At 35.6% G+C, this 21,458-nt stretch overlaps 1 protein-coding gene across 3 annotated transcripts in view; it reads right to left on the bottom strand.

Annotated features, from left to right (window-relative positions):
• Window positions 1-21,458, bottom strand: part of LOC136848772 (uncharacterized) — a 413,864-nt gene that overhangs the window by 196,814 nt on the left and 195,592 nt on the right. For all 3 annotated transcript variants that reach the window (XM_067121362.1, XM_067121361.1, XM_067121363.1), the window contains one exon: window positions 1,146-1,658. In XM_067121362.1, the coding sequence (XP_066977463.1) occupies window positions 1,146-1,193 (48 nt within the window). In that variant the 5' untranslated portion in view covers window positions 1,194-1,658. The remainder of the gene's footprint in view (window positions 1-1,145; window positions 1,659-21,458) is intronic.

Raw genomic sequence — 21,458 nt, 5'->3', positions numbered from 1 at the left:
ATATATATATATATATATATATATATAATATATATATATATATATATTTTATATCATATATACGTATGCAATTAAAGTCAAGTGGTCATTTTATCATTATTATGCAACATTTATCAAGTGGTCATTGTAATTATTACATATATATTTATATATATATATATATATATATATATATATATATATATATATGCATATATATACGTAAGTATGTGTATATATATATACAGTATATATATATATATATATATATATATATATATATATATATATATATATATATATATATATACTATAACTTACTCTCTTGCAAAAATTGTACTGTATATTCATACAAGGACTAACAGGACCTCATTTAAACACGATGGCTTCTAAATAAAATTGCCGTTATAAACCATCCTATTGAAATGAGATCCTGTTAGTCTATATACATATTATATATATATATATATATATATATATATATATATATATATATATATATATATATATATATATATATATATATATATACATATATATATATAATTAAATATGGGAAACTCACAAAATTATATGGATTTCTAACTAAGAAAGAAAATATTACAACTGTAAATCGAATAAAGCTGACCAAACAGCAAAAGGTACACTAGAAAAAGAAAGGTTTTCCTTTATGAGTCTGCGTCAGTAAACATATTTTATACCATGAATAATAAACATCTAATACTGGCTGTTATTAATACGCGTTGCAGTCATATGTCGCTACTAATGAAAGCCTTTCATTTGTCAGAAATACCATAATATGTCAATGAAATCTGAATAACTTGTACCTTTTTTGGATACGTCGGCAGATTATTGCGTTTGTTCGCTAAATGTTACAGTCTGATACAGGAAAGCATCATGTATTGTGCATACCAGTATCAATTCCTAAAAAAAAAAAAAAGTCCTGCAGAATATTGTTTGCTCTCCTACTTGCAGGATAGTTTACGAGAAAAGTCACATGCCATCCTAAAATCATTAAAAAGATCTTCTATTGCACTGTAGCCGAGATAATTTTTTTTTATTCGGATTCCAAGCGTGCAACCGTGAACCCATGGAAATATCAGAGCTAAATGTATGAAGATGAAATCAAGCAAAAACAAAATTCAGAGACCACAAAACCAGCTTACCTGAGCATAGTTTTCTATGGCCACTTCTGCTGGAAGAACATCGATCATTTCCCTTTTGGGCGTCGCATTTCGCGAGTGGTCATTTGGGCGTGAAAGATGAAGTCGCGCGACCACAAAGAGGCGAAGTTAATGTCGGAGGCGGGGCAGTCAGGAGCGGGGTGGGTGACCTTGGTGTGCAGACTCCTTTTGGTAGAGTGGGAAGGTGAGCTTGATCAAAATGATTCAGAATCTTGCTTCTTTTATTTTATGATATGCTGGATTGTAAACTGACGATCAATATGACGTATTTTGTTCTTAATTCAGTGCAATGCCAGTGAGTCTATCCTCAAATTACTTCTTCAAATATAGAACACGCAATCTCCGCGTCAGGCTCTTCTTAATTGGATCTGGCCGCCTAATCTCTTGTCTTTTAATGAAAAGCTCTTACAAAGTGCGCCATTTCATTTTTGAAACTTCTCTCCTATGAAAAGGCCATAAATGGGTGTTGCTGCTTCGTTGGAGACTTCACAGGACCTGAAAAAACGAAATCAAATTACTTATGAAATCATTAATAACGGAATGACAGTGAAATAATTGCAAAAGGGTCGGAGCAATGACAACAAACAAACTGTGATCATACGAAATTATTCGCTGACACTGAATACCTAATTTATATTTCTATAAACTGGGCTGATTAATAGTATACGAAACAAAATTTATCATTTCCACGCCTGTATCACAGTGCCGTAAACAATTACCTATTGTTCCCTGACTGAATGCTTTAAAAAGCCACTCAGTGTGAATAAAGCTTGGTGCATCTATAAGTATTTAGATCTCTCACTCATACTGTCCACATGACCAGGATAATTTCTAATTAGTAACATTTTATAAATAGGAATTCAAGATTTGTCGGTTAGCTATGTTACTAAGACAATATACAGAAATCTAGATCTTTTAACAATAATTTCACATATTTATTATCCTATGCCATGCTGTTGATTTTTTCGGAACGAGTAATTAATACTTTCCCTTTGTAATAAACCTCATATAATTTTTCGTTTAATATAATGACACTTAGGCAACATCCCTATCACTCCACCTACCGGACTAACATACAGACAAGAGCTATTTTGTTAACCAGCTAGTGTATCAGTACCGTCGAAAACGACGATAATATTTCAGTAATTTTGCAGCTGCAAAATGCACTTACATCAAGCAAACTACGTTTATGCGCATATTCATGTCTAAGATAGTAACAGATAAACGTGGAGATCAGAACTCGTAGACTGTGTTGTACACAGAAAAATAAATATATGGATACACGTTGTGTTTTAAACATGTTTATGAATTACCCTGTCATTTTTGCCTGTCCTTGCCAGTTCTCTCTAATCTGACTTGACATTTATTCATTTTCCTTCGCATTCGCTCTCCTCTCTAGCTTTGCTTTTACCAACCATTTCGCATATTTTTGGCACCTCACCCTCTCCCAAGCCACACCTCGCACACCTGGAGGACGCTCTTTGCACTTCCCTCACAATTCTCCGCACATTTGAAAGACAGCCTCGCCTTCCGTGTGCCAGCTCTCAAATCTGGATTTAAAATTCCCTTACCTTACTGTACACCTATGTGCCCTGCTTGTTTTTCCAGTTCTCGTATCTACACGGCATTTAATTTCTGGCGTCAGTCTCAGTTTTCTGTAATAAGCCGAATAACTGAGCACTGTATGCAACGTCCTAAGTCGAATACCTATTATTAACGAACTCATATATGCCTATACAATAACGGGAACCCCGCTAAAAGTAACAGCGACGTCTTTCATTCACTGAGGGGATATGCCAGTGACCAAACATAACAAGCCTGTTTTGATTATTGAAACCAAATATATGAGAATCTTCTTAGAAAGTGTATTACGAAACAAGTATTTAAACACGATTGATTTCTTGCTATAATCATTTAAATGATCGGATGTATATTAATAATAACAACCGATTGCATAAGAACTGATCTACTGATGATGCAATTATTCGTACCAAACTACTAAGCAAGATAGCAATTACAACCACGAACTTATTGTAACGAAAATATCCTTGAACTGCGCCTTTGGATGTGTGGGTAAAGACACTGACCTCAAGAACTGGGATTACCGGGAAAATTGACTCATACAAGATTAATACTGAATTTCCTTTCCTAAGATGACTCGCTCAGTGCGACCTTTCTTATAAAGATCGTTCTGAAGAGGGCCAAGTCACAAGGCGAGAGCGAGAGAAATCGACCAAACTTCTGTAATGGGTTGTTTACTTGTAAATAGGGAGCTAAGGCGGGGCTCAATATAGTTCAAGGCTACAATAGCTCGGTTAGAGAAGAAAAGAGAAAGAAGAATGAAGATAAGGATGTCAGTATACGTTTCTTGTTAGCTTAGGACACAATTGCCTCCAGGGAGGTATAATGGGACTTCAGGAATACAGAACAAGTTAAAAGTTTTCCTGAGCCGATAAGTGAAGGAGGTGGAGGACCGGGAAAAACGTCATTTGAGAGCAACAAGATATTTGAGATTACTTTTTGGCGTCATTTACGCAATAAAACAGAAAATGAAGTTAAATATCTGTTTTAAGAATAAGTTAGGTCTATCCGTCATTGTTGATGCTTTACGAACTTCATTTTTGACGACAGCGTTCGTGTAAAAATCATACTACACCTCTTACCAAGAAGACACCAAGCCTTACCAGCCTCTGTTCTTAGAGATAATGTTGCAGAGAGAGGACTGGTTAGAGTGATGATTGAAAATTGGATTGCTAAATGTTGCCTCAACAATGACTATATTTAGCAGCAATAAGGAAACACTGCCGTGAATAGTACTCTCTAACGTTCCCAGCAGCTGGGAAACGTTCCTTGTCTAGGCATAATCTAAGTTGCATTGTGGTTTTCCTTAAGAAAACTCTGTTTATCGCCTCATTTAGTTAACTACAGTTACGTTAGGGAATATCTCTAATCTAGGAAGCATTTTAATGAAAGTCTAGGTAAGAATTTCATTATTACATTATCCCTGTTATTCCACCGGCACCGTGTATCACGGAAATTGGCCATCTTCTGTAGCATTACTGATTTCCCTTGGTAGATTTTTATATTTTCTTTCCCTTGTGGGATGCGGAATATATGGCTGTTTATATCGGCCCCTCGCCTTCTGGACTTATATTACCAAGAGCTCAGGCTATAATACGATACTTGCCACTTATCACTTTCCGCTGCTTACTTTGTTTGCCAATTCGTGTCGACTTTTTAAAAAAAAAAAAAAAAAAAAAAAAAAAAAGTTTCCATGTTTTCCTATTGGGAATGACGGTGGCCACGTAGCAAAATGCGCACACACAGACACATGATCACACAAGAGAGAGAGAGAGAGAGAGAGAGAGAGAGAGAGAGAGAGAGAGAGAGAGAGAGAGAGAGAGAGAGAGAGGTTAAGTATAAATTTTACCTTAGTTTAACCAGACCACTGAGCTGATTAACGGCTCTCCTAGGGTTGCCCCAAAGGATTAGATTTATTTTACGTGGCTAAGAACCAATTGGTTACCTAGCAACGGGACCTACAACTTATTGTGGAATCCGAACCACATTATAACGAGAAATGAATTTCCATCACCAGAAATAAATTCCTCTAATTCTTCATTGGCCGGTCGGACAATCGAACGCGGGACCAGCAGAGTGCCAGCTGAGAACGATAACCACCCGTCCAGTGAGGAACTATGAGAGAGAGAGAGAGAGAGAGAGAGAGAGAGAGAGAGAGAGAGAGAGAGAGAGACCTTACCAGTTATCTACAGCTACAGAGAGAAAATGTTATGAATTTATTGTCACTGTATTCACACCAGGGGATTACCTCGCCGAAGCCATCCATCCATCCATCCAGAGAGAGAGAGAGAGAGAGAGAGAGAGAGAGAGAGAGCACTCCAAAATCATACATCATTTAAATACATAATAAATATAATACATAAAATACAGCACTAGTCAAATGTGCTTCTCTCCAAAAAACGGTACTAAATGAGCAGAAAAATTACGGTATAATAAACCAAAATTAAGCAGCAGAAATAAGTTCCCTAGTTCCCAGGTCATGTTGATCTTAAAGGTAGCTTCAGAGGACTTACAAAGAAGAGTTTGAACTTTAGTTATGTGTCAATAACGAGCAAAATATACACGCTCACATTAATTCTTATGGGACCACGCCCAACGTGTGAACAACGTCATCTTTTTTAAGACCGAATAAGTTACATCTCAAACTGATACAAAGTTAGCATAACTGAAATAACTAATCATGTTTACAGATATAATCCAATTTATACCGCAACCGAGTAATTCTCTGGTTATATATTTATATATATATATATATATATATATATATATATATATATATATATATATATATACATACAAGTGTATTTATATATATATATATATACATACAAGTGTGTTTATGTATATATATGTATGTAAAATATGAGCGCTTCAGATTTGGCTGTTTATTTATATTGATTTGTATCTTCAGTCTGAAGATGCCTACTCTATATAAGGAGAAAGTTTCATTTTTCTTTCCAGGCGACTTATAAATAAATAAATAAATATATATATATATATATATATATATATATATATATATATATATATATATATATATATATATATATATATATATATATATATATATATATATATATAAGTCATCTGGAAAGAAAAATCAATAAACTTTCTCCCTATATTGAGTAGGCATCTTCAGACTGAAGATACAAATCAATAAAAAACAGACAGCCAAACCTGAAGGCAATTATATATACATACATCCATACTTACATACGTTTGTATACACATGTGTATACAAATATATACTGATCCCCATATATATATATATATATATATATATATATATATATATATATATATATATATATATATATATATATATATATATATATATATATATATATATATATATAGGGATCAGTAGCATCCCTATTTACTAGAAGTTGGGAATTGGGTTCCAATCCTTACTGAGGGAGGGAGGATAGACAATCTTCATTTGGAACCCATGGTACGATATTTGACCTAACCAGTGAGTCAATTACTCAGTAGTCAGTTGACATTGGTGGGTACAATACACAGTGGGTAATAGTACGTGGGATAACCACCTCCTTGCAAAAGATTTGCTATGGTAGGAACTGAAAAGCTAACCATTTTTGAAGTTATTACCTTTAAATGAACAGACATTTATTGAATTATATACACATGCATGCATATACATATACACATATAAATACAGATATACATATATATATATATATATATATATATATATATATATATATATATATATATATATGCATATAGTCGTTTACCCTAAAAGCAGGTGTCAAAAAGCAGTAGTTGCGGATATATTCATCCCACGCAGTTTTTCTTTCTCTTTAACTTAAATACAAACACAAACCAATTGTCGTATGCAAATCCACTTTGTTTCCTGATTCTCATCGTATGCGTATTGGAATACGATAAAGGTATCAGAATGAACGATTACTGAATTCTGAAACTAAACTAAACAAAAAAAAAAGAAGCAATTCCCAAGAAGAGGGTATCACACTGTCTATGGAAAAATACATTACTAGCGGTAGTATGAATTCTGGTGTAATAACGAACACATCGTTCGCAAAAGAGGTTTCATTGCTTAAGAAAACTTTTGTGACTTAGCATTTCCAATACAATATAAACAAGGGAACGATCAAACCGTTAGACCAGACTGTGATGCTGCATGGATCCGACATCGGAGGGATTATATTACACACATTTGATATGTGAGTCAGAAGTAGAGTAAAAATCGAGGAGGGGACAGATACGATGAAAAACGAGGCAGTACTTGAAAGGGTAAGAGAGGAGAGGGTGTTACGAGAAAATATATAACACAATGATCAAGTTTAAAGGCAGGAAGGGCTTTTGAGAGAAACGGTTGAGGAGAGAATGAAGGACAAATCAAAGTAGAGGGAAATTTATTGGAATGCTTGGGGACCTCAAGGAGGAAACGTTAGGGACAAAAACGAGAAGACTTTTGCTGCATACACAGTCACACAGGCTTGCTTACATACGTTCAACAAGCACATAATTTTACGCACATATTCACTCATGCGTGTATGAGTGTGTGTGTGTGTGTGTGCGTGTGTGCGCATATATATAAATATATATATATATATGTGTATATATATATATAATATATATATATATATATATATATGTGTGTGTGTGTGTGTGTGTGGTATATACACACAATACATATATATATATATATATATATATATATATATATATATATATATATATATATATATATATATATATATATATATATATATATATATATATATATATACACTGTACATTTAAAGCTACCAATGTCGTTTAATATCAATTCGCTCTACCTCGGAAATATTGCCGAAGGGCAATTATAACTGATAAGTGGTTCGTCAACTGGCAGGAACGAACTGCAGAACCCTCTCTTGATAGCCGAGTGGTCAAGAGCGTTCACTGAACGTCGTTGGTACTCGCTTTCGGCGGTTCGTTCCTGCTAGGTGACGAACCACTTATCAATTATAATTCCCCTTCGGTATTATTTCCGAGGCAGAGCGAATTGGATATTAAACGACATTTGTGGCTTAATGTCCGTGTATGTAAAATCACGGTGATGTGATAAAAATTCATATCTATATACACATGAAGATATAAATATATACATATGTATATATACACATATATATTATTACTTTCGTTTTCTTAGACTTCAAAATCTCTTTCCATATCGAAATTTGTTAATTTACATATTTGTACAATATGAGGGACATTATATTTTCAAAGTACAAGAAACCAGACTACCAACTAGTAATTCTGAATTTACTCAATATTGTCAATATGATGGTAATTACTGAATAACACAGGAATTGCCTTTGCTCCTTCTTGCAAACAAAGGCGCTCTTCAAGGTCTTTGACTATTTTGTTACTTCTTTTGTTGCTTCTTAAATAACTACCTAAAAATTGAAATGTGCCGTATTCAGTGTGTCAAGTAAACTACGTAACTTTAATCCAGATCAGATCAGAAACACTGAAACTCTTTAATAAAGCCGCATACTGACTCTAAACATAACTGGAGAAGTTGCTACAGTCCAGCAAATGAACTCCTTAGAGCAGAAACCCAAAACATCCTCCAAACACTATTTGTAAACCGTTAAAGAGAGTTGATGATACCTGCGAAGAAAGTTTTTCACTTCAGGGATTTCCAACCAATTTACCAATGTCTAAACTCCAAGAAACTAATTCTAAAAATGTTGCACAACAGAAAGTTGATGGAAAAGTCCTCCTTCAAGAAAAAAACAACATCCCAATGCTTTTAAGTAATGTGAAATGGTTTATAGGTGTACAAAGGATGCACACGAAGTACTCAAAGCAGATTTTTAACTATTTATCTTTAAAAAAATGGAAATATTTCATGTTTTCAGTTTAATCAAATGGAAATTGAATAAATACAAACACAGGGAAGCATTAACCATAGACCCAGACGCCACGAAGTTCTGAATCTCTAACTAGGAGAAAACAGAATGAGGGTTTATACAAAATAATGAATGTGCAAACAAACTGGACGTAAAGTGGTTTATAAAATCCAAAATAAGAAAGTTATGCGGAGCTAAAAGTTGACCTTGAACCTGGAATAAATATGTCAGTACTGAATGTTCTCATGAATGTATACAGTAACCAGATATAACAAACCTTTTCAATCATAGATTGTCGACAAACAGAAGAGGAGGAACAGGATGAAAAGTAACTAAAATACTGTCATACCTCTTTAACAAATGAACTCCACCTGAAGAAATACCTCCAGGCTTGTTAATTTTGTGTTCACACTGATAAAGCCTACACTCTTGTCCACAGTTTTACCAGTACTCTAACAGGAACCACTGATGTGTAAATAAAAGGTAAACACTAAAAAACTTTGGGAACCTAGCGTAAAACCTTTGAGACTAGTGGCAAAAGGAATTGAAATCTGAAGGCAGACCGAGATTAAAATTAGATTGTTGATAAAGAATCAGTTTATTCCTGATACTAACTCATTACACTATCATCCCATTTAACCTCAATAGTAAAGACTGCCGCATGTGGAAAGATAACTGAATAAAATCGACATCAGTGAAATTAGGCAAACCGTATCAATAGCAAACCATGATGGTAAAACCAGAAAAAAGATCATCCAATTATACATTCCTCTTAATAGCTGAACCCTAATAACATTAGTCTAGGACGAATAAAATAAGCATAATTAAGTACAGTAATATCATCCCAGTTCAGGGCAATCATTCTATCGAAATGAAAATAAAATGAGGTCACTCCACGTCGATAAAAATACTGTCCTCAGAAAAAAAGCAGATTACCAAAAAGCAATTCCTGATGGTTATCACTTTTGCATCCCATTAGATATAATTTGTGTAATTTATGTGATGAAACTGACTGTCAAGTAATTAAATGCTATTGATTAATCAGGTGGAAGTGATTGGTATTTCTTTGTTCCGAGGGGTAATTTTTGCCCTTTCACGATATAAGTTAATTGGATACTTCTGGCGTAGATTGCGTTGAGTGGATGAAGACGAAAAGCCTACTGTTAATCTGTAGTTTAAAATTGGGATTTGAGTGAAACAGATGTTAACTAAAAACCGTGATTCCAAAATACCTTAATTTCAAGATTTATTTTATTCAAATACTCAAAACAATTTATATAGAAGCAATGTCATTTTGAAACCTAAACATCTGGATCGAAGTTATATGTATCCAACTGAAAGATTTACTGAGATGTAAAGTTGATTGTTACGATGTGAAATTTACATTAGAAGGATTTTCTTTTTTTGTAACCGGAATGAAGGGTTGTAAAGAAGCTTTCACATCAAAGTAAGGCGTAGCAGGTAGCAAGGAGCAGGAGGCAAATGACAAATGCCAAGGACACTTATTTGAGACTAAAATGGGAAGTGCGGTGATATACGATGCATTTCCCTGCTCGTTTTATAAGACGTCATTATCGAATAATGATACCAAAACATTTGCTCTGATCAGTGTTTTAATGTCCAAAAGATAACATTTCAGAATACAGATATAGCATTACATTCGTTGTATAGCTTCGTTCAACTGTGATCTTTACCATTATTATTTTTATTATTGCTGAATGATACACAGACCCTTGAAAAGTAGAGTGTTGAACATGCATTGCTGAAAGCCTTTTGGGAATTCATGTTTTCTTCTTCAGTGAAAAAAGGAATGAATACGAAGAAACATAGCCAGTCCTAACTGTATGGCGACCAGACTGCCTTAGAGTAAGTGTGCCCTTTTCTTTGATGAAAAACTGTCCATTAAAGAATTATCATTGCAACAAGAACAGGCGTCTAGGCTTGGGAAGGCTGTGGGACAGAATGGCTCATTTCAGGAGGAGCCTCTCTCTTGGCTAACATGTCACAAACTCATATATATAATTTTTTTCTGCCGACATGTCCACACTCATTTGGTCTAGCTAAACAGTAGCTTTATTGCCACTGACTTAGGTTATGTCATTAATCAACTTCCTTAAAGAATTTAATCTCTTTTAGTATTATGGATTTGTAATTAGACTATTGTTATCGACGTCTGCTCTATGGTAACTATCCCAACAATAACATTCATCTATCAGTTGTTAGAGGAGGCCTCAATGATAACCAGTTTGACTTGAAGGATGGTAGTAATAACAAAAATTTCGTTAAAATACCTTGCCAATATAAAAAAAAATTGAAAATGAACAACTGGAGGGTTGAGGGAATGTTTGAAATAAGGGAATGCCCGGTTTCCCCCCACCCCCACCCCAAAAATGAATAAATATGTAAAATTTGGCTTGGGAAAGGGAAAATAATTAAGGCCAGTCATAATATAAAGAAGTTAGAAGAGTAACTTGGCGGAAATAATGATTCTGAGTAGTGAGTCAAAGTGTATTTAATATAGAAGTTAGTTTAAGTAGGCGAGGAAGGGTTCCAATTGTGGCTGTAAATGTAATTGAGTTCAATGAGGAAAACGTGAGAATGGCAAAAAAAAAAAAATAAATAAAAAATGGAAAGGACATGGGCTAGAGTGGAAGGCGCAGTTAATAAGGGGTATGAAAAACTAAAGGGTGGGGTCCCTGAGTCGCGGTAGGTGTTTGTTGGTAAAGGTGAGTGGGAAGGTGGGATGATAACTGAATATTTGCTTTAAAAAAAAAAAACATGAAATCAATAGAGATGCTTGCGTTGCACTTCCGTGACAGAAGAGGATATCGTTTATATATACAGAAAAAGACGAGTAAAGTAATCAAGGAAAAAGGCGACACTTCAAAAGAACGGAAATAAAGAAAGCACAGGAGTGAACCTGAGCAAGTAATTATTAAAAGAAAAGTTGCACTGTAGGAAAGTAAATGCACACGTCTCTTAAAAAAGACGAAAATGAAGCCGAGCTGTCTGAAGAGAACGTACCTCCTTGTGTACAACATGAGTGCTTTGAAGAGTTATTAAATGTGGAGGACAGAAGAAAGCCAGGTCTAAATGATGCGCAGTAGAAGTGTAACATAAATTCAAACACACTAATGAAATGACACTTGAGAATGTTAGGAAAAACTAATAAAATGTCTAAGATCAAGACTGGTGTTATTGAAAGTGATATGCTATGGTAGGGTATTAATGTTAACTGACTGGCTTACCAAGACGTATGACATATTTCTGGATGATAGAAAAGTTCCAGAGAAAAGAGATGCATAATTGTTACTTAGAATAAAGAAAAAGGTGCCACAGGTGATTTTAGGATATATGTATATAGGCATAACACTTCTAAGCGGACCTGGAGAGATGTCTGATAGTGTTTTATTTAAGAAAGTAAGAAAAGAAGGATTGATAGTAAAAAGCAGCTAGAACTGAACAAATGTCTGCTATGAAAAACTTGTAAGAGAAGGTTTAAAGTCTATGTGTGAAGTATTCGGACCTAAGGAGTTCATCGAAGGTGTTAGGGATGCATGGTGTAGGAAGTAACTTGCTTGAAGAGATTATAAAATCCAAGCTTGTGTTATAATAGATAGGTGGGTGGCTTATTAGTTTGGAGTAAATGTAGGTATCAGAAAAGAGTGGGTATGTTTCCCTGGTTGCTAAACATTTTCTGAAGACTGGAAGATTGGACTCTCTCACCAGTCAAATCTTCCAGTTTTCAGAAAATGTTTGGTAACCAGGGAAACATACCCATTCTTTTCTGATACCTACATTTACTCCAAACTAATGAGCCACCCACCTATCTATTCTAGCACAAGCGTGGATTTTATAATCTCTACAAGCAAATTACTTCCTACACCATGAGTCCCTAACACCTTTAATGATCTCCTCAGGTCCGAATAAAGAGTAAAGTACAGAGATAAGTAGAAGATAGGCACACAGATGAAACAATAGAAGGCGGAGGTATGGAGTTGACTGCTAAGCAAACATATTGTGAAAGGAAAGGTAAAGGATAATGTATGATAAAAAAAGAGATGACTTATGGTATAGGTGAAGCAAGAAGTTGTATTATCTCTGCAAAACATTTGGGAGTTACGATGTTCAGCAATGAACAATGAATGTTTTGTGTGAAGCCGAGTTATTCCCTGACTGCTTTGGCACATTCAGTGTTCTTCAGTGTTGGTAACCGAGCATGAATACCGTTTGGTCGTAACATAAGGAATAATTTTTGTTTGACATTATTTAACTTGTAATTCTATTTACATATGTAGCAAAAGCAGTTGCAGGCCGTAACCGGGGCGCGCATTAATGGGAAAGCGATCGAGGCGCCTCGTCCGCGCGATCTGAATGTCATTATCATATTTCCTCTCACACCAGAAACAGAGCGTGGCATCAGAATAAACCGATTTTGTCGATTAAATAGCCTCCCCAGGGGGAAAACATTTCGCTGTTACAAGGTAATATGATTATGGATCCTAGTGTGGTCGCGGCAAAAGGCAGACGACTCATTTCTGGTTCATTTGTATGCGGTTACAGTGTAATCAAAATACACGCAAAATGCACGGAGGACAGGGACCGGATTTCACAATTCATAATTAATATCATACCGGTAGCAAAATCAAGCAGTGATGATGTCGCTAACTTTTGTGAAATAACAGAGAGAGAGAGAGAGAGAGAGATTGCTTTTCCAGATCTGAACGCATCTCCAAACACAATAATTCTTAAACAAATTTGACGGTGGAATACAGAACAGTTTCCCCGTCAATTAATAACCGTTAGATAGGACAGTGCTGCTCTCTGATGACGGTCGCTGGGTCTTAGACACTCGAGATCCAATTGTGATAATTCAATTTCATTTGGATACAATGAAAACGGCGCCGTCTCTTGGGACCTCTTCGAGCCAGGCTGCGTTGTTCGACTCTGTACATTCTCCTTGTTATCTGCGCAGTTTTCTTGCTTACTGTTTGAAAGTGGAAACGAATTTATCTTTGGCGATCACTTGCGAATTTTAGAATTTGATCACAGTGAACATATCTACAGATAGCAGAATGATAGTTGCAGCGACATCTTGTTATGATGGCTTAGCCTGCTGTTGAAGATCTAAACTAAGCGAATCATTTTCTTTATGCGCTAGATGCCTGTGTTAAACATGTAACATTTCATTTCTAGTTGAAGACATGGTAATTAATTGGTATCACAGGTTATCGTGTGCCACACGATATCTTTACTCATTCTACATGGCATTCTAATAAAACTTCAAATGTCAATTACATAATAAGCTTTCCACCATAGCGGTCTCACAGAATGCTTTAAATAAGTACACTGGTTTCCAGTTTTTTGTTTTAACATAAATGTGTTTTACCTAAACTGAAATACTTGGTCGTTATCATATTATTTTTTTACACGAATATTAAAGTCTTTCTCTCTTGGTCGCCAAGGAGAGCCATGGCACCAGTAAATCAATAAAGATCTTCAGTTTCAAGTGCATCAAAAGATTTCTCAGGTTATTTCCCCGGCACATAACAGCCATAAGATATCCCGCGGTTGGCTTTGAAATCAAGGAGCAGTTGTTGCTATTTGCATTATGGATTCATTTGACTTCCAGATTCCCATAAAATTTGATTTCTGTGGTTACTACCGACACCTTAAGAGACTAGACTAAAATGAAGTATTTATTCCGTGCCTTCTACTTTTAATATACAGTATATATCGATTATCATGCTTTTTAAATAAATTCGAAAATACTTTACGAAGAAATGGACTAAAATGTCATTTCACGCAGAATTGGCCGTTTTATAGTAACTCCCTAAGTGAGAACCACATGCTGTTGTTGACTTTATGCACATTTATATCCTCAAGCATAACTGACATTTGAGACAAATAAACAGATAAGCAGATAACTAGGCAGATAGCGAACGAAGTGAAAAGGAATGCCGATGAAAGCTTTTGCAATGATGAAGAAGGGACATACTTTGAAAGACATGCTCATGCGAAATTATAATTTGCTGAAGTTGTTCACAAGAGCAGCTGCAAACACATGATTCAATTACTAGGTGATCATAGTAATTTTTGCCAGCATTCTTAATTGCTAATTAGATTCTTACTTTCCATTTTAGCCGTCTGATGTTTTATTTTTTGTCTGCATGTATTCAGACACAGAAACATAAAATTAATTCAGACACAGAAACAAAAAATTAAATATAAACCGATTTTGCATAGCTCTGCTGAGATAAGATACATTTTAATGTCAAGAGATAGCTTAAAAAAATAAGAGGATTCGGTTAAAAACAAAAATCTGAAAATTCCAAGCTTAGGTACTTATCCGAGGAGCTTTGAAAGATACGAAAACATTCAAAGAAAATACAGATAATACAATACGTTTTACGCGTATTCATTACATATATACTGTACTGCATACATTCACATAGATCCATTACTATTTCTTTTTATTTCGCTTTTACTTTATCACTCAGTTTTCTTTTAAAAACTCATTTACAATCAGTAACTTTCTGTGAATTCATTTACTTTTTAATACAGCATTGGGAGAATATAGCTGACGTCTTCATTCCCAGCCAATAAGTCAGATAACTCCGCATCTAATACTCTTATAACCTTTCGAGCAAGAATAACTGATACTAGAATCAGACCTAGAGCTTTTTGTCATTTGCAAAATAAAGGATATTCTTTGTCTTTCTTTGAATCGTTGCAAGAAATTTCTCATTTTGCCACTGCGTTTCAGCAAATCCAGTGACAGATAATCTGAAAAAGGGTTTCATGCCGCTGACCCAGGATAGAAATGGAAAAACAACACTTACTATTTTAAAATACGTAAGAGGATCTCTCCAATCCCCCCCTTTTTTTTTGTTAATCTTTTGGGGGATGTGTGGAAATAAATCTTTGTTTTGATCCTCTCTCTCTCTCTCTCTCTCTCTCTCTCTCTCTCTCTCTCTCTCTCTCTCTCTCTCTGTGCCTGTGCGGGATTCTGAGTTTCTGTTATGCATGAAGATACCCCAATCACTTTTCTTTCTTAGTTTGTGAAATCGATCTATGCATGGCATAATCATCCCCTATTCTCGTCATTCATACACCTCCTTTTTTTCTTGCATCCGTGACTCTCTTTCCTTACGACAAGATACTGAGTATACAAGACGTAAAAAGTCTAATTAGTCCTTGAAGTGTGTGTTAACTCTCTCTGAATAACTACTTGGTGTACAGAAGAGAGATGTGTGGACCCGACAGGAGAAAAATTATAGCATTTCAGGGAAGAAAAAACTAACAAATATGAAAGATCCCAAATGGTTCGTGGAATATATCACTACATGAAACCAGCACTTAAATTTGAATGAACTGCAGCCAGTCCGACATGAAAGCGTGATGAAAATTGTTCAAACGATATGAAACATGCCTGAGGTGTTTCCTTTTTTATGAAAATATTTTGCTGCATTTGAAATATATTTTCATGAAGCTTATATGGAAAATACGCTCGAGTGTCTCTTTTGAAAAGAAAAGGAAAACTCCCTTTATGACAATTTTTAAAAGAATAAACTGGAAAAGTGGAAAAAAATTACGCTTCCGCAAATGTTACCAGGATGGAAAATCCACAGAAACATATTCTCTCTGATCGATGGACAGTGGAACTGTAAATGAGAGAGAGAGAGAGAGAGAGAGAGAGAGAGAGAGAGAGAGAGAGAGAGAGAGAGAGAGAGAACCCCGCAATGATCTTTCGCTGTGTCTGACCGCAACAGCAATTGCCCACTCGCCAATTACATTACGACTTTGCAAATGGATTATCAGATGCATCGCATGTTTGCCCATGTCTCATTGTCAATGTTGCAACGTAATTGCCGGGATATGTCTCGAAACCAAATATCGTAATGAACACGGAGATAACATTTGTTAAATTACTGAATCATACCCATTGGTCCCAATGACAAAATTGGAAATGGTGTCCCATGAAAAGTCCTTCATGCCAAGGTATAAGAGTGGATGAACGTGTTGAAATAAACTTTACATCTGAATTTGGCAATAGCGCTCCAGGGAAGTCCTACGTTCCTTAATGTTTGAATGGGAAAGAGCGTGTAAAACAGCTTTGACACGAGTAATCTGGAATAAATTTGAAACAGATTTATCCCATATCCACATATTCAATAAATATTTTGTCGACAGACTTTGCGTTCCAAATCGTATTTCTCTTGATATCAACCAATAAATAAATGAGTAACCTTGTTGTTGATATTTTATAATATAATATTTAACTTGTTAGCGTAAGAACTGTTCCAAGTGTGTGTCATACACTTCCTTCGTTTATTCGCGGTATGAATTCAATTACATTTCGAAAGGTTCCTTTTGTCCTTTCACTCATTTAGTTATCTCACATAAAAACTGGGATCTAACTTTTCCTCAAATTCATTGCCGAAACTCATTTAAAACAAAACAGGAAAAGTAGAGGCACCTGTGCTTTCAGAAAGACAGGACGAAAAATATACATTTCTATTTTCAAGGAGACAGGACAAGAGTATCCGGTACACTCGAATTTTCAGAGCGACAGGACAAGAGTATCCAGTACACTCGAATTTTCAGAGAAACGGGACAAGAGTATCCAGTACACTCGAATTTTCAGAGCGACAGGACAAGAGTATCCAGTACACTCACAGAGAAACGGGACAAGAGTATTCAGTACACTCGAATTTTCAGAGCGACAGGACAAGAGTATCCAGTACACTCGAATTTTCAGAGAAACAGGACAAGAGTATCCAGTACACTCGAATTTTCAGAGAAACAGGACAAGAGTATCCAGCACGCTAATTTTCAGTATCCAGTACACTCGAATTTTCAGAGAAACAGGACAAGAGTATCCAGTACACTCGAATTTTCAGAGAAACAGGACAAGAGTATTCAGTACACTCGAATTTTCAGAGCGACAGGACAAGAGTATCCAGTACACTGGAATTTTCAGAGAAACAGGACAAGAGTATCCAGTACACTGGAATTTTCAGAGAAACAGGACAAGAGTATCCAGTACACTGGAATTTTCAGAGAAACAGGACAAGAGTATCCAGTACACTCGAATTTTCAGAGAAACAGGACAAGAGTATTCAGTACACTCGAATTTTCAGAGCGACAGGACAAGAGTATCCAGTACACTGGAATTTTCAGAGAAACAGGAAAGAGTATCCAGTACACTGAATTTTCAGAGAAACAGGACAAGAGTATCCAGTACACTTTTCAGAGAAACAGAAACAGTACACTCGAATTTTCAGGAAACAACAAGAGTATCCAGTACACTCTGAATTTTCAGAGAAAGGACAAGAGGTACAAGAGAAACAGGACAAGAGTATCCAGTACACTCGAATTTTCAGAGAAACAGGACAAGAGTACAGGACAGGACAAGAGTATCCAGTACACTGGAATCAGAGAAACAGGACAAGAGTATCCAGCACGCTCAATTTTCAGAGAAACAGGACAAGAGTATCCAGTACACTCAATTTTCAGAGAAACAGGACAAGAGTATCCAGTACACTCGAATTTTCAGAGAAACAGGACAAGAGTATCCAGTACACTCAGAGGACAAGAGTATTCAGACACTCAATTTTCAGAGAAACAGGACAAGAGTATCCAGTACACTCAATTTTCAGAGAAACAGGACAAGAGTATCCAGTACACTCGAATTTTCAGAGAAACAGGACAAGAGTATCCAGTACACTCGAATTTTCAGAGAAACAGGACAAGAGTATCCAGTACACTCAATTTTCAGAGAAACAGGACAAGAGTATCCAGTACACTCGAATTTTCAGAGAAACAGGACAAGAGTATTCAGGACAAGAAACAGGACAAGAGTATCCAGTACACTCGAATTTTCAGAGAAACAGGACAAGAGTATCCAGTACACTCAATTTTCAGAGAAACAGGACAAGAGTATTCAGTACACTCAATTTTCAGAGAAACAGGACAAGAGTATCCAGTACACTCGAATTTTCAGAGAAACAGGACAAGAGTATCCAGTACACTCGAATTTTCAGAGAAACAGGACAAGAGTATCCAGTACACTCGAATTTTCAGAGAAACAGGACAAGAGTATCCAGTACACTCGAATTTTCAGACAATAAGAGTATCCAGTACACTCAATTTTCAGAGAAACAGGACAAGAGTATCCAGTACACTGGAATTTTCAGAGAAACAGGACAAGAGTATCCAGTACACTCGAATTTTCAGAGAAACAGGACAAGAGTATCAGTACACTGGAATTTTCAGAGAAACAGGACAAGAGTATCCAGTACACTCGAATTTTCAGAGAACAGGACAAGAGTATCCAGTACACTCCACAGAGAAACAGGATAAGAGTATCCAGTACACTCGAATTTTCAGAGCGACAGGACAAGAGTATCCAGTACACTGGAATTTTCAGAGAAACAGGACAAGAGTATCCAGCACGCTCTAATTTTCAGAGCGACAGGACAAGAGTATCCAGTACACTCGAATTTTCAGAGAAACAGGACAAGAGTATCCAGTACACTCGAATTTTCAGAGAAACAGGACAAGAGTATCCAGTACACTCGAATTTTCAGAGAAACAGGACAAGAGTATCCAGTACACTCGAATTTTCAGAGAAACAGGATAAGAGTATCCAGTACACTCGAATTTTCAGAGAAACAGGACAAGAGTATCCAGTACACTGGAATTTTCAGAGAAACAGGACAAGAGTATCCAGTACACTCAATTTTCAGAGAAACAGGACAAGAGTATCCAGTACACTGGAATTTTCAGAGAAACAGGACAAGATCCAGGACACTGGAATTTTCAGAGAAACAGGACAAGAGTATCCAGTACACTGGAATTTTCAGAGAAACAGGACAAGAGTATCCAGTACACTCGAATTTTCAGAGAAACAGGACAAGAGTATCCAGTACACTGGAATTTTCAGAGAAACAGGACAAGAGTATCCAGGACACTGGAATTTTCAGAGAAACAGGACAAGAGTATCCAGTACACTCGAATTTTCAGAGAAACAGGACAAGAGTATCCAGTACACTCGAATTTTCAGAGTGACAGGACAAGAGTATCCAGTGCACTCGAATTTTCAGAGAGGCAGAACAAGAGAGGCACAATTGAATTTCCAAAAAGACTGGACATAAGAGGCCAACTCAAAAGTTCATAAATATGGGACAATAGAGGTGCATTTGCTATTTTCAGATAGACAGGACAAAAATACACTTGCTTTTTTAGGAAGACCGTACAAGATAGTCGCACTCGTATTTTTCAGAAACTTGTTTTCAGAAGGACTTAACGAAATAGTTACAACTGTATTTTCAGAGAGACGACGAGAGAGGTACACTCTTATTTTTAGAAATATGTAAACAAGATTTCTGAAAAACGGGACGATAGAGACTATCGTGTTTGCAGAAAGACTGGACAAAATAGGCGCATTGGTATTTTAAGAAAGACAGGACAAAAGGGGTCCGCTTGTTTATTCAAAAAGGCAGAAGACATATGTACCAGAATTATCAAAATTCATGACAAGAGCTGTGAACTTGTGTTTTCACAGACAGGACAGGAGGGGGCTCTCATTTTCGTATCATATATATATATATATATATATATATATATATATATATATATATATATATATATATATATATATATATATATATTTATTTTTTTTTTTTTTTTTTTTTTAAAAATAAACACATTACAATTTTTTTGCCCAAACAAAATGAACTTGAACTAAAGTTTTAGTCCAACATTCACCACATAATTTCAGTAAAATTATGCTTTATTTTAATACAGTATATAGCAATCAATCACTATCAACAGCAGTAATATAACACATCCTTAACTGGGCAAATGTGAATCATACTAGACATGATTGCGGTTTGTTCATTAGTTTCGCGCCGATAAGGTAACGAAATACGGAAAGTAAGGGGAATACCTATTTTTTTACTAATGGTTATTGAGCCAACTTCAATGAAAAACTCATCGGCACAACATTCATGGTTTAAAAGCAAATTCTTTAAGAATTGTAAACGATCTTATTTCAGGCAAGTGGGGAACTAGTGATTTTATTAAATTTAGTTGAGTCAATCACCATTTCTCTCAAAGTAACCTGATTTTAAATTCCATTAGACTTTGGCTGATAGCATACCTTCTTCCGCCATCATAAGATCCGCTAATGAAAACTGAACAATCCGGATCCGCTTGATTTACTTTATACCCTCTGTATGGTACCTGTATCATTCATTGTTAACGTTTAAGAATTTTCCTTACAGTACATACAAGCAAAGTCTGTTTGCATTTATCAGCTGTTGATTTATTGTAAAAATGTGCGCACTATTTTTAGCAATAATTACTGGCAGGCAGACTGCTCACAAGACTCGCCGCTCTTTAGTAAGCTATGCCCCTTAAGGATGAAAAATTACTGGCCATCTGCTATACGTAAACGTGTCAGCAAACATGTGGTCTGTGTACCTCGATACCTCTCAGTGCATGGAAACCAAAATAATTAACAAAGTCAAGCACCAAAACCGAAAAAGTTTTTTCTTTTCAATCATGCTAATGGCAAATTGCCAAAACCGAGAAGTTTTTCCTTTTCACTCATGCTAATTGCAAATTACATAAGCAGTCCTTTCAGCTTAATGATAAACATCTCAATTACAAACAACTACATTGATAAATTCAATTAAATATGTTTGCGGCGAAATTAATATGAAAGGATGATTATCTCTTGATCAAAAGATAAAAGGCAATGAGCCTTAGTGAATTACATATAAATTGTTTTCAACCATCTTTTGCTACTGACATAACGGAA

This window comes from Macrobrachium rosenbergii, chromosome 19, assembly GCF_040412425.1.
Source record: "Macrobrachium rosenbergii isolate ZJJX-2024 chromosome 19, ASM4041242v1, whole genome shotgun sequence".
Taxonomy (NCBI): domain Eukaryota; kingdom Metazoa; phylum Arthropoda; class Malacostraca; order Decapoda; family Palaemonidae; genus Macrobrachium; species Macrobrachium rosenbergii.
The sequence above is the reverse complement of the archived record's forward strand: the minus strand, read 5'-3'. Positions and strand labels throughout refer to the sequence as shown.